This window comes from Gadus morhua, chromosome 2 (genome assembly GCF_902167405.1).
Source record: "Gadus morhua chromosome 2, gadMor3.0, whole genome shotgun sequence".
Taxonomy (NCBI): Eukaryota; Metazoa; Chordata; class Actinopteri; order Gadiformes; family Gadidae; genus Gadus; species Gadus morhua.
This window is the reverse complement of record NC_044049.1, coordinates 13,245,079-13,261,920: the sequence shown is the minus strand read 5'-3', so window position 1 is coordinate 13,261,920 and position 16,842 is coordinate 13,245,079. Positions and strand designations below refer to the sequence as shown.

At 42.1% G+C, this 16,842-nt stretch overlaps 3 protein-coding genes across 4 annotated transcripts in view; 1 reads left to right on the top strand and 2 right to left on the bottom strand.

Annotated features, from left to right (window-relative positions):
* Nucleotides 1-323: 323 nt before the first annotated feature.
* On the bottom strand, nucleotides 324-7,160 carry phb (prohibitin). The gene is made up of 7 exons (XM_030340332.1): nucleotides 7,056-7,160; nucleotides 6,422-6,511; nucleotides 5,769-5,930; nucleotides 5,395-5,537; nucleotides 5,180-5,296; nucleotides 4,990-5,085; nucleotides 324-965 (listed from the first exon to the last, which is right to left on the bottom strand). Exons 2-7 carry the CDS (start codon nucleotides 6,504-6,506, stop codon nucleotides 753-755), a joined length of 816 nt encoding a protein of 271 aa, XP_030196192.1. The 5' UTR covers nucleotides 6,507-6,511; nucleotides 7,056-7,160; the 3' UTR covers nucleotides 324-752.
* Nucleotides 7,161-7,272: 112 nt separating this feature from the next.
* Nucleotides 7,273-11,239, top strand: si:busm1-163l24.3 (uncharacterized). Of its 2 annotated transcripts, none has more exons than XM_030340286.1 (4): nucleotides 7,273-7,645; nucleotides 7,963-8,146; nucleotides 8,387-8,490; nucleotides 8,582-11,239. In XM_030340286.1, the coding sequence occupies exons 2-4, from the start codon at nucleotides 7,963-7,965 to the stop codon at nucleotides 10,583-10,585; spliced, it is 2,292 nt and encodes a 763-aa protein (XP_030196146.1). In that variant the 5' UTR covers nucleotides 7,273-7,645; the 3' UTR covers nucleotides 10,586-11,239. The 2 variants fall into 2 exon arrangements, with proteins under 2 accessions (XP_030196146.1, XP_030196140.1); XM_030340280.1 differs by having other exon boundaries at nucleotides 8,348-8,490.
* Nucleotides 11,240-12,812: 1,573 nt separating this feature from the next.
* The window catches only part of vat1 (vesicle amine transport 1), a 28,200-nt gene continuing 24,170 nt past the window's right edge, over nucleotides 12,813-16,842 (bottom strand). The window contains exon 6 of the mRNA XM_030340320.1: nucleotides 12,813-16,372. Within this exon, the coding sequence (XP_030196180.1) occupies nucleotides 16,103-16,372 (270 nt within the window). The 3' untranslated portion in view covers nucleotides 12,813-16,102. The remainder of the gene's footprint in view (nucleotides 16,373-16,842) is intronic.

Below are 16,842 nucleotides of genomic sequence, written 5' to 3'. Positions count from 1 at the left end.
CCTCCAACCGTTAAGAGTTTACGGTCAGTCAGTACAGCTCGGCCTACCTCAAATACATAGCATACGTCCTTGAGAAGTAGAAAGATAACATTATTTTATTTCTCTAGGCTATTTTGGAATGCAAAGCTTAAATAACCTGACACAATGACAACGCGAGGACCAACTGGGCCGAGGCAAAGAACACTCTGCCCGACTTGATTCTTTCCACCTGATGGTCTTGGTCATGGGAATATCATTTCCAGCAAGTCACGATGGACAAGGAAATCAAAAAAGTGTTAATACACAGGTGAGCCAGTTAGATCCATACAATCCAGACAGTAAGATAAACGGTATATTCCATTTAATGTTGGTTCCGAGTTGAACTCTTGACCAAAATTAACATTTTCTCTTTCCATCTTAAATCATATGCAGTGCATTGAAAGTAAACGGCACATAAACAAATCTTGAAAAAGAGAAGCAACTGGATTGCCCACTAAGCTTGACTGATTAAGTAGTATATGTATATTGCCTTACATGAAGAAATCAAATAAAACCATTTCTACACGTACACTCACATTGCCACTCATTGATACCCATACTCTACTCCCCATCCCATCTTCAACATCCCCTCACTCTCCCCTAGAGCAGTACCCAGTCCATTGCAGATGGGAGAGTGAGGGAAGGTGGGGGTCGGTGTGACGTTGCTTTAATTCCCTAGAGACCATTTCCACGGCCCCCCATATGGCCGTGAGGGCGACTTCGGAGAGCGCTCATCACTGGGGAAGCTGGAGCAGTGTGCCCTGGCCAGCGGGAAGGTAGGTGATGTTCCGGGAGCGGGACAGCAGAAGGGCGATATCCTCGGCCGCCTCCAACTTACGCAGCTCCACCAGTCCGTCTCCGGCCTCCTGCAGGGAGTTGGCGATGAGCAGAGCGGCTTGGGAGTCGCCCTCCGCCGAGATGATGGCAGCCTGCTTCTGCTGCTCTGCCTGGACACGGAAACACGAAAGAGATTGAGTCGAGTTATTGGAAACGGCCGCGACCTCCTCATACAATGCGACATCTTTTTGAGTGCCGATATTTATCGAGATTCTGATAAAATATTATGATTTGTGTGTGTGACGGTTTGTGTGGTTTAACGTATGGTTTTCATGTCAGGAATCGGGTTCTACAGGTCCAACATAGTTTTTCATATGAAATGTGGATGAACAGAACATGGATTCAAATCAGCTATAGGCAAAAACACTATACTGTCCTCTGTACGACGGTACATACGTTTCAATTAAGGTCACATCTTTTTTGACACACAAACTTTTTAACAGGGGTGCAAACTGTTGATGGCCCAAAAAGGTGACTTTTTGCCAGAAAATAAAGCATAGCAATGCACGTCGCCCAGGCCACTTCCTAAGATTCATGCTACATTTTTCTAAATAAACTGTTTAAGTCACACAAAAGCCCGTCGGTGAAATTCTGCCCTACTATATGAAGCAGTGCTAACAATAAGAAAAACTCAGTCGAATCTATTGGAATTATGTGAACGTTGCCCTCTTCTGCGAACACATGTGGCGTTCTGTTCGTGTCACAACCCAGGGGCACCTGCGGCGCGGCGCGTGTACAATTTTGGAGCACTGGCTAAACGGCCGCCTTTTTAAGGACGCTACGTCGTAGAACGCCGACAAGCACTGTTCCAATGTTGAGGACACTCGAAATTCGCGCCATTTTCACGTCTTTTGTTTTTGAGAATTCCGCGATTTTTCAAGGATGCATCGCTGGATCCGAGACGAGCCAAAACTACCCACAATCCTCTGCGTTCACACGCTGCACGGGATATAAAAAATGGCAGAGGGAAAGCAGTGCACGTTCAAATGCAAGTGAAGTTATATTAAAGTTTTCAGAAATATTTTGTGCCCCATTGGTTTTTATAGATTCATCATGTTAATGCAAACGATCAAGCTTAAAGACCTGGACGTAGCTGGTGTTAAAGACCACTGTCATCAATGTCAATTTACTAGCTCACAAGATTACATTATTTAGGCCTACCTATTTATGTTTGCGTTTAATCTTTTTTTTTTTAGGGTCAGCCCAGCAAACGGAGGCTTTTGTGCACCTTAGGGTGGCGCACAAACATGTTGTCAAATAAATGCACCACCGATCATTTGCAATGTTTGTAATTTGTAATGAACGTATATAATTGTATTTTATATAATATACTTGTGTGTTCAAAGCACTGGTAGATTGTAGGTATATATGAATGAATGAAATCAGTTAAATAATGTATCCAAATAAATACATGTTAATCACTTTCTTTGTCTTTTTCTCCCTGCATAATAGTAATCAACCATACTGTAAATGTGATGCATGAATTAAGTTCTCAGACAATTTCACTTAGTTTTATACAATTGTAATGGATTTCTTTTTTGATGAAGACGATTAGATCAACCACAACAAAGCTTTTGTTCCTCAAAGCGTCTCCATGTGAAGGAGACATGACCGCATTCATAAGACAAAAGTCAAATAAATATCGATCAGCTTGATTGCTGCCATGTTCTATTCATAAGAGCACATGTGTTTACAAGCGGAAACGCAGTATTAAAAAGTGGAAGCGCTTCCACAATAGCAAGTCGTTCCAAAGTCTGAATGCTACAAATGTTAGGAAGCACTCGAGCTAGCACTCTAGTCTCATCTCCATAGGACGCGACTAGCAAGACGCGTCCTAGCAAGGCTGCAGCCTTCACATTGGGAAACTGCCTCTGTCTGGGCAGCGTTTAACTGGGACGACCGGGAGAAGGTGGAGCTTTTTAGACACTTGTAGTATAAAGCTACGGTGTGGGTGGATGGTGAAGCTCCCTCTAAGCAGTGATCCATATTATGTCAGTATCTGAGTGAGGGTTAGGCTTCCCTGACAAAGGATCTCCCTAATAATTATTTATTTGTTTTGTTTACTCCGATAGCATGTTGAGCAACTCATTTTTCCAAACAAAAATGCCAATATTCCCAAATGAATTTAACATATGGTTGATTACCTTGCAGCCAACAGGACTGGACCCTTGTAGTACACATTCGTTTATTTTCTCAATTTGATTGAAGCCCTAAGTTACTTATATGATTTCTCAGGTTTATGTTACTCTATTATGTCTGCTTTATGTTACTCTATTATGTCTGCTTTATGTTGATCTATTATATTAAAATAATTTTAAGTTATGTGCTAGGAGAAGGGATGTCCCAATACCACACTTTCCCTTCCGATACCGTAGCTTTGGCTATCTGCCGATACCAGTCCGATACTTTGCTTTACTCTTGAACAAATATTAATAAAATATAACCGCAAGCGTTGATTAATGGGGTCTGAGCAAAATGAAAAGTCAAGAACATACTAATGGATATATAAAATAATGAAGGAAAGATGTTGAAGATGTTTCCCTTAGTGCATTACTGTGCCTCGGCTTTCAGTTTAGTGGGCTGCAGAGCAATGGCCGAATGTCATGTTCAGCTAGTTCATAATGCTCTAATCGGGTTTCGAACTCTCAACCTAAGGTTCACCAGTACATTGCATCATCCCGTCGAGCAACTGACATTCCTGAACTGTATGAAGCCTCATTCACATGTTGGAAATGTCTATTGATAAGCACACAACTTCCAAAAAACTCCAAGCACACATTTTAAGTGAATTGAGGGCTTTCTTAAATTAGTACAGATCAGAAGATGTGCACTGTTAATGGTGTCCACCTAATGATAGATGTATGGTAGTTATACAACAAAATGGTCACATAGGAAAAATGGGCTGGGACTGTGGACGTTAGGCTTTTCTATGAAATTGTGGGAAAAGTAAACATTTTTAGAGTAGAACACCTGATGAAAAAGATGCATCTGTTTTTAGAGATCAATATGATGAACGAATTTTGAGTCCAACTCAATCTGGTAAGTAGAAATAAGGCTGGTTCATATTTTTTATAAATAGCGCCACCTTTGGGTGCAGTACCACAATTTGGGTTTATGGGTAGTGGGGGGTATTGGTATCCACCTAATGATAGTCGCATGTTTTTTTTATACAATAACCAAATGGACATAAAAAAAATGGGCTAACTGATCCAACCTTATGCACCAATATTTCTCAAATGGAACTAAATAAGAAAGATTCTGTTTGATAACTTTTGTGAGGCTTGGTCTACAGATTTGATATGACGATTTGGGTGAATTTTGGTGAAACAGCGGTCCGTGGCTACGGAGGATTGCATTTCTCCACAGGCTGCGAAGTCCTCATGTTCGATATGAACGACATTTATCCAGAGTGGGCGAGGTGCGCAAAAATAGCCTGTGTGATCCCTATCTCCAGTGTTTAGTGTGCTTTGACCGGCAGTTGGTCTGCTTTTGACAAGCTGGGTACTTTATTCTTACACAAAACCGGCTCGTTTGTTTCTTCACTAGACACACACACACACACACACACTACTGCTCGCTCTTCCACTCACTCGCTGACATCACTCACATACACACGGCCATTCTCGCTCGCACACTAAACTACTCGTAACACTATGCCTCGTTATTGCGAATCAGACGTTCATGTTTATTCCCATCAATTTGAAAGTTAGGCTATAAAACATGTTGCATTCTATACGGCATGATTATGTCATTATTTAACTACAAAGCCTAATAAGAAGTGATAATAGGATATTTGACCGGCATATCATCAAAATGTCCGGAAAACGAAACCTAGGCAGGTCACTTTGACTGGCCGTTTTTTTCTAGCGGGAACGCTGGTTAGTGCTACCAGACTACTCAAATGACAATTATTTATTTGACATAAATATTTTAAAATACGTAAGCCTAAAACCCAACACTAGTTGATGATTTTTGAGTTGGTCCTTTTTTCTTAAATTTTTCATCTCATTTTGTAATGCCATTGAATAAAATGGGGGACATGAACGCAATATATATCGCAGAATCAAAATACTATTGAATCGTCACATTATTGCCAATTCCCACCCCTAATATTGCCCAAAGTGCCAAACATACCTTTTCCACCACAAAACGAGCCCTCTCAGCCTCCTGTTGGGCCACCTGCTTCATCTCAACAGCTTCTGTGAACTCCTTGCCGAAGGTCAAATGCGTCTGGAGAGATGGAATCAAAATAAAATGTTTAGTGTGATGACAAATGCAAACACTGGAGAAAGCACATTGATTTTAATACCAATCAATTTCGCACCAGTGATACATCGTCCAAGATGAGGCCAAAGGTGTTGGCCCTTTCCGTCAGGTCCTCGCTGACCTGCCGAGACACCAGCTCTCTCTGTGTGATCAGCTCGCCGGCATCGAACCGAGCCTACAAGGAGGAGCCCCAAATGAGGTAAGATGAGTGGATGAGGTTTGGGAAAGAAAACAAAATGGCACACACATCTTAAATTTTGCAGAGATACCCACCACTACACTCTTAAGGACCTCTGTTGTAATAGAGGGCAACACCCTCTCATCGTAGTCCTCCCCGATGCTGGTGAAGATTCTTGGGAGCTGGCTGGTAACCGGCCTGAACAGGATACGCAGTGTGATGTTGACGTTCTGCAAATCTGTGGTAGAGGAGATAGAACATCGGGTAAATATGAATGACGCAACACGAACAACCCATTTCATCCATGTCAATGGTTCACCTAGATCCACTTGCTTTTAAACTACCAAACAGTGTAACTACCTATGTTAAATACTATGAACAAAAATAGGATTCACAGGAAACAAGAGCATATGTGTGAGAATCGTGACCACAGAGAAAAAAAATAGCCCAAATGGGGTTTACAGCATACCTTTGCTACCAGTGATGACGGGGACGTTGCGGGGTCGTGAACGGCAGTCAAAGATGATTGGCTTCTGGACCCATGGGATGAGGAAGTGGGTTCCCTCCCCAACTACTGTCTCTTGTACTCCTCTAAACCTGTCAAATATTACTGCCTGATGCCCAGCATCAACTGCAGTAGGGAAGAGCATGTCCGTTTTACAAATATACACCCTAGGGGTGAAGCAAAATATTGATACGGCAATATATCATCCCTCATCTTCGTATGATACAAGAATGGATACGCTGGCGACAAATATTGATATTTTGATTAATATAATAAGGCGCTTTACACAGATATCTCTGCTCCCAGCGTCGCTACTTCATTGCTCCTCTAGGTTTTTTATGTGCCTTTTATAAAGAGGCTTGTTATCTTTTATACAAATTTGTATTCATAGTAGTTCTGTCAAACTGAAGAACTAGTTGTTTTTGGAACATGAATAAAAGATAGTAATGCAGCACTTAACCTTTGCACGATAATTTTGTATTGTATACTATAGTTAGACATATCGTGATACGATTATCTTGCAATATATTATCGTATGGTGAGGTACCCTCTGATTCCGACCCCACAACCACACACGAATCAAAACAACATTTCGATTCGTAATCAATATTACTTACCATTGAAAAGAGCAGAGTTCATAACACCTCCTCCGACGGCGAGGGCCAGGCCCAACTTCCCAATAGATTCAAACAATTTTGCCATTGCAGCTTTTGGTGGACAATGAATCAAACAAATTGAAAGAAATATTAACGTTACAGTACCAGAAGGAACATTTAAATTACCTCAGTGGTGAATCCTGAAAGCAAGCTGCAAGTAACGCGACCACATTTATTTGATACCTAGGAGCAGTTGTTTAAACAATGCAGTGTCGCAGCTTGGGGCTGAAGGCTTACTTTATAATGTAATGGCTACTTGTCATCTATGCTAGTTAGCTTAGCCAGTTAACAATAATGATTAACTATGTTACGATTCAGTTGTCGAACAGTTACCTCTGAGGGAATCAAAATTCTTAACCCTGCCTGCAGTCTAACTTACATCATTGATCTATCAATCTCTTCGCTAATATGTTTCAAGGGTCAAAAAATGAGCATGTGTGTAAATTATGCCCATGATACCGACGTACATAGTACCCTGTTTAGTAACCTATCAAAATTGTGTTCGGTCTTACAAGCCTCAATTTGTTATCATCTTAACATGACGGAATATAAGACGAATGGATTCAATAACACGAAGTAGAACAATTTAACTCACCTTGTTATGTCAGTTATGCCTATGACCTCCACTAAAGACACACCGCAGAAAGCGTGAAAGAATTATCGGTCAGCGCATGCGCATCTGCACTGAACAACGTCTGCAATGATTGGATAGAATTGTATATGTTCTGTGTCGTTACCATTGCTGTCATCCATTGGTTGACGTTGAGAAAGCCAATTCTAATAGGAAGCGTTTTGCGAGTTTAACCAAATATATTCCTATAGCTCTGGATTAACTGACTATTATCAATATCCACATCAATATCAAAACACGAATATGTGTGAACTTCTATGAAACAGTCTAATTTGAATATGATATAATCTACAATCCTTCTCACAAGGAGAGTAGGACGATAATTTATTACTCCACATTGCCCTCATCCATAGAACATTGCACCATTATAATTGTGCCCACTTCTTTTCACTTTTTCCAGATTGACGCAATCTAGACAACGGCCTCGGCACACGCTCGCATGCAGAGCTTTACCCATCCGCCCCCAAGAAAAAAAACACAATGCTTTTTAGTTTCACTTTCTTCCATTTTGGAGTAACAACAGTTTTGAGAGCATGGTCTGAAATATTTCAAAGGTAAGGCAACTGGCAACTTCCTTAATCCCTATAGGTAAATTAAGCAACATGTAGCGATAATAAGGTATGCATACAATGAGTAAGTGAGTAGGCTATATTAGAGAGTTCATTGACAAAGACCGATCGAAGTTACCCCCGTTTCTCCACAATATTTTTAGCAGCAGTTTCCTCACCTGTGTCGTTAAACACGGAATATATTCAAATATTACTCCTTAACCCTAACATAAACTTGTTTATTTAATAAAGGTGTCAATGATTTCCTCCGGAATCTATCCACTGATACATATTTGCAATGCATTTTGGCTTTTGTCCACTAGATGGCAGACTTGGACAGGACGGTAAGAGTGAGCGGTCTGCCAACGGAGATTGAGGATGACAGGTTGTCAGACAAGCTACTTATCTTGTTTCTGAGAAAAAAGAATGGGGGCGGAGAAATCATTTCTGTCGTGATTGTTGAAGACCCCCGTGGCTCAGCCCTGGTCACCTTTGAAGACAGTAGAGGTAAGTAAGTTCAGGGTGTGTATCTAAACACATTACAAACAAAAACATGCATATTATTAGTTGTAACCTTCTGCCATTTAATGCAGAAAATATACTGTTCTGTTTTATTTTTAACATATTTTAGTCTAAATGTGAGTGTAAATTAAATTGAATAAACTTCCATAAATAGGCAAAATAGACTCTGTCTCATATTAAATACAGGTAAGATAAGATCTCCTTCTGGTAATCTTACTCACACAGTCGCCCGGAGAGTTATCCAACATGGTCAACACATTTTAAAAATGGATGGCATGCAGTATGAACTGACCTTAACTCCACATTGTGAGCAACTGAAACCTGATATGGTATGTATTATCTGAATATGTTCAGAAAGAAGAGAGTACATGCATTAGAAATAGATACAATTTAATTGTGTCCACTCTTTTTCCACCATAGGTCATCTTGAGTATGTCGGTAACTATTGACTGTAACCAGCTTCCGTTGAGACAAATGGCCACGAAAGCCTTTCTTGAGAAGTACCCTGACATTAAGTTCAAATATTCTACCAAGAAATTGTGTGAAATCACAGGGCCCTACTCTCAGGTACAAGCAGCTTTGGCACAATTGCTTGAACTTCCGAGACACCAAAAATCGGAGGACACATCGAGCAGAGTTGATCAGGCATACTCTTGTCGCCTTGATATGCACGCAATTAAAAAGTCTCCTCTGCCAGAGTCTTTAATCAATAAACCACATAATAGTAGCATATGCACAGAGCGAACCTATAGGGATCATGCTGCTGGAGACTACCCATCCACCCGACCTGGAAAACAGAAATCAACAACTGGTCCGTTTTGGGAAGAGATGGACAAGACCGAGACTGGGGCCATGCAGCTTTCAAATGATCCTAAAATGTTGGATGAAGATCTCTCCCTAGTGATGGATTCAGAAATGTTTCAGTGTCTGCAGATGCTTCGTGGGAAGGATTATCAGCAGATACTCAGTCAGAATGGCGTGGAAGTTTTGAATGTAACTTCTGAGGATGTGACCACGTTGTTCCTGCAGTGTGAAACAAAATTAGGGGAGGTTGATGGTGGGCTGCAGCGGCTTAGGTCGGCAAGAAGCCAAATAAGTCAGCTTCACCAAGACATTGCGCCTATGATCTGTTGTGTTCCCCTGCTTAAAAGCACCCTTCCAATCGGCAAAGTCCTGCAGAGGATAAAGGATAAGATAGGAGGAACACACCCTAAGCTTCTTCTAAATGAGGATGACCAAAACATCTACCTCATCGGGAGCTATAGTGACACATCTGAGGCCAAGGAAGTTATAAGGGACTACAATGAAGCCAGGGGAGTGTCTGACCAGATGGGTGGCCTTCTAAGAGCTACTTCCCTTAACTTCAACTCAGCATATCCATATGAGGGTCCACCTGTTGTTCACCAACTGATACCCGGTTCTCTGTGTTGTAAGACGGATACAATGCTGGGGCCTGACAAGGATGAGAACAGAGCTGAGGGAGCAACAAAATATAAACTAGCAGCCCAGTTTAACTACACAGAGCCAGGTGTATTAGTGTCCCAGCCAGCAGATTTAACTGGAGCAGGGTTAAGACTATCCCCTGCTATGCTTGGTCCCCAGTTAGTCCCGGATGTTCTTTCATGCACTGCAAGGTTGACTGACAAAGGTCTGTCAAGGCAGAACACTGGAGAGGATGTCCTACAGAGTTCAACATTAGGGGACTATGAACGGAAGTTTTCAAAATCTCCCCAAATCCAAACTCTGATCAGTCCATCAGGAAGTCTGACCCGCCCAGCTCTTGGGGCTGGGCTCGGCTTTAACTATGAAAGTAGCTCCTCTGAGATATCAGCTCCCAAGGTCCAAACAGACAGGCGATCGGATGATGAAGAGCCCCAAGGTCGTGCAAAATATAGAGTCAGGGAGCGAACAGATAGTTTCAGGGACCTCAAAGACAAGGCCAGGTTGGAAATATATCGTGAACAAATAACGGTTCCCTATATTATGTGGAAGTACATAAAAGAGGTATATCAGCCTCGATTTATAGAAGTTACCATGGCAATAAAGGTAGAAGAGCAGCACACAGATGCTAGGGATGCTACTACAGTCTTCTTGACATCTCTTGACCCTTCCAGTGTGAGAGCTTGTCAGAAAGATTTACAGAACATTGTTGCCAAGGTTACTGCTGATTTCTCTCAGTTTGATCTGAGTTGGACAGAGTTGGGTATCTCCGACCAGGGAGATGAAATTCTACATGTATTCTTTGATGAAGTTAAGAGTAGATTCAAGAAGGTTTCCATATCCACATCAAATAGGGTCATATCTATTCTCGGTCCAGAACACTTGTGTTCTCAGGTTGCTAGTGCACTGAGGGAAGAATTTTCTGTAGATCAGTTCAGATACCTGGACAACAAAAGTGCTTCTCGAGGGAAGCCTCTACTCTAGCTTCTTCTTCAAAGGCCATCTCTACAAATATAAGCAGCAATTCCTCAGAGGACAAACAGGAAACAAATACACAGTCTACGTTACTCCATAACGACAACAGAAGTCATGAATTGGTCAAAAAACAGCAGTAGACAGGAGTCTTTCCCTTGCTCTAACTCTGTCCAGTCTACACTTTCCTTTGTTTTGACTTTTTCCTAAAGTAAGAACAATTACAGCGCGTGTCACATTTTGCATTGTCATCTTTTTATTGTTATTTTTAATTGAGCTTTTACTGTCTTTTATCATTCTGTATGTGGCTTATTGAAGGATTGAAGGAAGCTATACGTTTGTAAGTGTCTTCTTAAAGATGCTCAATTCTTAGGGCCTCACAATTGTTCCTGTTGAGTTCATTTATTTCTCTATCTCTTATTGGTATTTCAAGCATTTTAATTTAAAAGTAAATGTTGCTTTATTTGTATCTAAGAATGTTTGAATCTTCTACTTTCAATCATTTTATAATCCTTGTTTTCATCTACTGAATGGAGAATTGTGCAATAGAATTATTCAACATCTTTTGCTGTTTTATCTAAAGTTCTCTTGTATTAGTTTGAATTTGTTGTTCTTTTTTAAGCACACAAAAGTAAAAAAATAAAGAAAGAATATCATTTCATGTCACTTTTTGTTATGCTTTTTTATTAGTCCTGGAAAACATGTAAGGCATATGGTAACATGACACACTGAAGCATTACAAGCTCTAGGGACCGTGTGGAAAACATAGCACCACACAGTTTACCCAGAGTGAAGCACAGAAGCAGCATCAATTCAAAGGGTTTAAAAAACAAAGTGTAGACAAGAAGAGATTTTATTTATTTTGCAACCGGGAAACCAACACTTTGGAGCTCTGAGAGTAGCCGGGCAGATCTGCTTTAGAAACCAGTTGGAAAGGGAGCAATGGGGTATGCCGTGTGCACTATAACTGCTATTGACTGAACTGTAAGAACAGACTTATTTAAGGATCATTACGAAATGTTAGTGTTTTTTACTGAATCATTCCAAGAGATAGAGGGAGGTTGATGCAGATCGTGTATGCGCTTTAGGCTCTGACACTGCCGAAGTGGAAGGTGACATGATATGGGTAGGAATGAATGGGGACTAGTGGTTCAACTGGTGTTGTTAAGATTGAATAGTACTTTCCAATGCATCACTCCCCTTTACAATACTTAACTTTTATGAAACCAATAATGAGCTACACAAACACACAAAGCCATAACATGTGGCCTAGATCTAGTATGTGTAGCCTAACACTTAACATGGAAAGCCCAGGCATTTACTCCCCTCTTGTGTTTCTGCAATGTTGTGGTGATGGTTTCATTACAGAGACTTCCAGTGACTGCTAAGCCACTGATGTGGTAAATCCTTTTGAGGGAAGGGTATGTTTGTGCTGCTACAGAGTGAGAAGGAGCAAGTAACTCTGGATGCAGCAACGGGCTTCAGACAAACCCCTCTGATTTGGAAATAGTAAAACTTACAGGAAACACTGAGCATATGAGACTTTCTTTGTTAGCTACTGGTACATAACATTTGTAGCTGATAATTGGCACAATATATTTTACGCTATCCGAATGTATAGCGGGCATGTACAAATCTATGAACATACAAATGCTAATACCTGTGCGGTATTACTTTGAAACATTTGCACTTTTTTTCCATGCATCTCTTGAGTTTGTAGGTGTTTGTAGGCAACAGATTCATTCAAACTTCTTGCTTTCACCCCTATCAAAGAAATTCAACCTTGAGGGGGGATATGTGTGTGTATTACTTAACATTCCATTCCAGTTATGTGTTCCTAAGTTATGTACTCCATGTGTGCAGGCAAAATAAATGTTGATATTGCTAAGAGTTGACAATTACAGCCATCAAAAGTCTTGTGCAGTGCAGAAGAAGTGTAATAACTCAAACTAGCCCGTAGGGAACTCAGGACATGCTTGGGCTGACCTGGGATCAGTTATTTGGACCTGGAGAATTCAAACAGCTGTGCATCCGCAATGACGGCAGCTGTGTTAAGGCTTCCTTCATTAGCTATTCCCACAAATATTAGCCGGATCAAAGACGTGCAGAGCTACCAAATATCTGGTGATGCATTGATGTATCATATGTAGGATTATGATATCAATATTTAAATAACGTACAGTGTTTACTGTAATACTGATCACTTATTTATAAACAACAGAAATAAAGGCAGGCAGGCTGCGATTGGATGTGATTTATTAGCTACGATTGGGATTCTTTCAAATGTAATTAAATTTCAATACACAGTGATGGGCAGATGAGCAAAACTGTTTAACAGAGAACACGGTGCATGCCTACAGTAGAGCAAGGCTGCATATAATTAAACACTCAATTGTTAGACTTTTGTTAACTGCATTATAAATTCTGTCAGCACCCATTATCTTTTTGGATAGAAATCTTACACAATGTTTTTCATATTTTTGTATTCTATAAGGTTGAGTTAACCTTAAAAAAAAGTTTTTTGTTTATATGCAAAAGACAAAGAGCCAAAAAATAGTAATTTGGCACAATGGTTCATACCAACAGAAAGTTTAGCAGTGCCCCCGTGTAGGAACTTTGAACTTTAAACCCTTGAAAAAAATTAAATAAAATAACATTTATGAAAACATAGTTTTACAGAAGCGTTTGTTTGTCTCATGGCACTCAGGAACACAAGCACCGCTTCAACAGGTTATCAGGGGGGGGGGGGGGGGGGGGCTTACTAAAGGCTGACAGGATACAGTCACTTCCCTTCTCCAACCTAGCAGTCCCAGTCCAGCCCTGCCGAACCAACTCCACGATTCACATCAGACGGTGTCAGCATGGATGAATGATCGGAAATGTTTAACAAAAAATTGTTTGTGTGTGTGTGTGTGCGTGTGCGTGTGTGTGCGTGTGTGTGTGTGTGTGTGTGTGTGTGTGTGTGTGTGTGTGTGTTAGTGATGCTCTTGGTGAGCTTCTGCAGGAACATAGTAAAGATAGTTTACTATCTTACTATCTTTAAAGATAGCAGAATGAGAAGAGCAGGACCAGGCCTCAGGTAGGCTAGAGCAGGGAAACTATGCTTGTAAGTGCATCAGTGAGCAGAGTGCAAAATACCAATACCAACTGGCCTCTACAAACAGGGCCACATATTAGACAAGGCGCAAGAGAGAGAGTGAGAGAGTGAGATAATTAGAGGGAGGTGATCTGGGTGGGAGAATTATAATTGGTGCTTTTTTAAACCTGACAAACAACCTGAGGACACGCACATCTTCACACACGATGATACACCACACACAACACATGAGGAGGCCACTCATGCTCAACACGTTTCGTTTTTTTTTCTTTTGTTTTTTTCAAAATCACTAGTCACCATCTGAGGCTGGACAGTATGGGGCAGGCTGACAGACAGACAGACGGGTACGATAGACGGCAGGATAAGTCGCCGTTTCATCTAAATCCCAAAGGAATTTTGTGAATACAACCTGTGATATGAGGGCAGTCAGAAGAACAATATCAGTTCCAAAGGCGGTCTGCCATTAGGGGGGACATTATTTTATGACCACCCTGACACCTTTTAGGACTGTAGCAGGTGGCACTCACAAAGTCAATATGATTCAAATTTCACAACAACATGGCAGGAAAGGCAGAAGTTTCTAATAAATGTTTAATATTGGTCTATAGTACCAACTTTTGGCAAATAATTAAGAACGAGGAGAGCAGATAAGAGAGAAAGACAGAGGGGGGAGAGGGAGGGGCGGCGAGCGAGAGCGCAAGAGAAGCCAACCACAGTGCCATCTCTGACGAGCCTGACGCCTGTTGCTATGCCGACCATAGCGAGGGAGATGGGAGATGGAAAGAGGAGGGTGGGAGAAAGAGAGGAGAGCGAGAGAGAATGGTGGAGTAGAGAGCCAGAGAGAGGGGATAGTAAGCACGACAGCAGCATGGATTCATCTCTCGTCTCCCGGCTCAGGGTGAACGACGAGCGGTTGGTGGTCACCGGGTGAGGGCCGGAATGTCCCGGAATGCCTTGAGGAGGATCAGGGAGGAAGAGTTCCTGATCCTGAGGAAAAGGAGCAGCGTACCCCCTTCCCACTTGATCCGTTTAGACGCTTGAATGTCCCCACATGACAGTGCCCCTTTCATTAGAAATTGTGTATGTGTGTGTTTCTCTAAGTGTGTCTGCTTGCAATTTGTTTGAACAGAAACAAATTCTTCCTTAATTGGCACTGCACCCTTCTTGCCAACAGTTAGTCAGCTAGAAAATCTGTTTCCAAGGAGCGCAAACTAAGCAACGATCACCATTCAATATCGAATACAAAGGGACATTATGCGTTTTAAAATGGTGCAAAGCTGCATGGATGTACTTTATGTGTGCAGTGATACATGTCGTATTGTATAATATAGCTAATAGTATAACTCTTTGTTCAACAAGATGGCTGAGCCAGATAAGACTTTAACTTTAGTGGACTTCTCTTGTTTAAACTAGGAAGTGGTTCGCAATCGATATATTTTTATTGCCAACGTAGCGTTCACCAGGGTATGAAGAAAAGGTGAGAAGAGGAGGGGGCTACAGCCAATCGTACACAATGGTGACTCATCTTTAGTTTCATAACTGTGGCTTGGACAATGAGTGTGCGTGTGAGTTTGCATTTGTGTGTGTGTGTGTGTGTGTGTGTGTGTGTCGTTCTTCACTTTGCTCTTAGTTTGCCTTGCCGTCTGTCAGTTTGTCTGTCTGTCTGTCTGTCTGGAAGTCTGTCCATGGGTCCAGACTGTAGGGGATGTAGGAGGGATGGGAATGGATGGGGGGAACTCAGAACAATGGTTGGGTGGATGTGGCAGTTAGGAGTCAGAGCAGAACACTTTAGCACATTCGGGGGGGGGGGGTAGAGATGGAGCAGCGTATTGGGAGTCAAGGGGGGAGAGAGAGAGAGAGAGCCCACAACACAGTGGCTTGCTGTCGTCTCAGGGAATCTCTTTAGGTCACCCAAATACTAAGGGTGTTTTTTTTGTCATAGGTCCTTAAAGGTGTGACTATGTTATTTCACTCTCGTGGAGCAGAGAGCGCGATTCACAGCCCCTTACCCCTTTTCAACTAGCCTTATTTAATAATAGCCTTAATCAACACCAGGGAGAAGGTGTCTGAGATGTTTGGTTGCAGTGACGATAAAAAAAAGAAGTTGGGGGTGCAGTACTGGGTGGAGCACAGCCCTAGGGGGGATGACACGATTCAGGAAATAATCAACGGTGCTGAGACCCTGGAAGAGATGAGCGAGATGGTCTGCTTAGTGAAGGTACTTTTACCGACCCTAAACGCTCCTCCACCCACCTGCCCTCCGTCCCCCCCCACGCCAACTGTACCCCTCTTCTCTCACCCTCTCCATTCTGAATCCATCTCTTCCCATCTCTATCCATATCTCATGCCCCCCCCCCTCCCAACACCACCCTGCCACTCCCAGGACGCCAGCTCCCCCGCTGCTCTGCTCGACTACCCCTATTCCTCCCTGCTCACTTCTCGTCCTTCTTGGGTTCCTCCTTCTTAGGCTCCTCCTCCTTCTTAGGCTCCTCCTTCTTGGGCTCCTCCTCCTTCTTGGCCTCATCTTTCTTCTTTTCATCCTTCTTCTTGTCGTCCTTCTTCTTATCGTCCTTCTTCTTCTCCTCCTTCTTGTCCTCCTTCTTGGGCTCCTCCTTCTTCTCTTCCTCAGGCATGGGCTCTGTGATGAGGATGACCTTGCCGATGTTGTTCCTCTCCTGCATCTTCCTCATGGCATCGCCCACCTAAAGGAGGACGCAGAGAAGGGATTAAGCCTCATTTGCATACGTTCTAGATGCTGAAAGGTTCTGTGGGTCAGGTTTTAGAGTTGTAGAGAGAGAACAGAAAAGAGGACGATTTTTTATGTAAACTCACCCCCCAAAAATGCCCCCCTCCCTTCTTACGTTACCTCTCCATTGAAAAGTGTGGCATATCAAACACCTGTGATCGACAGGCAAGATGAAATCCGAAAACAAATCAGGGAAAGGATGTTGTGATTGGTCTGAATTGAGCCAGGAGCGGTCTAAAATCGAATATGGCTCACTTGGACGCAGGCGCAGTCAACTAGAAACATATATTCTCACAGAGTATTTCACTCACATATAGCTGACGGTCTGTGGCATCTCAAACAAATTGCACTTAAATTACAGCTCTCTTACAGCTGATTAAAATATTAAATAGTCAGATGCATATGGCACACTGGAGTGAGCTTGAC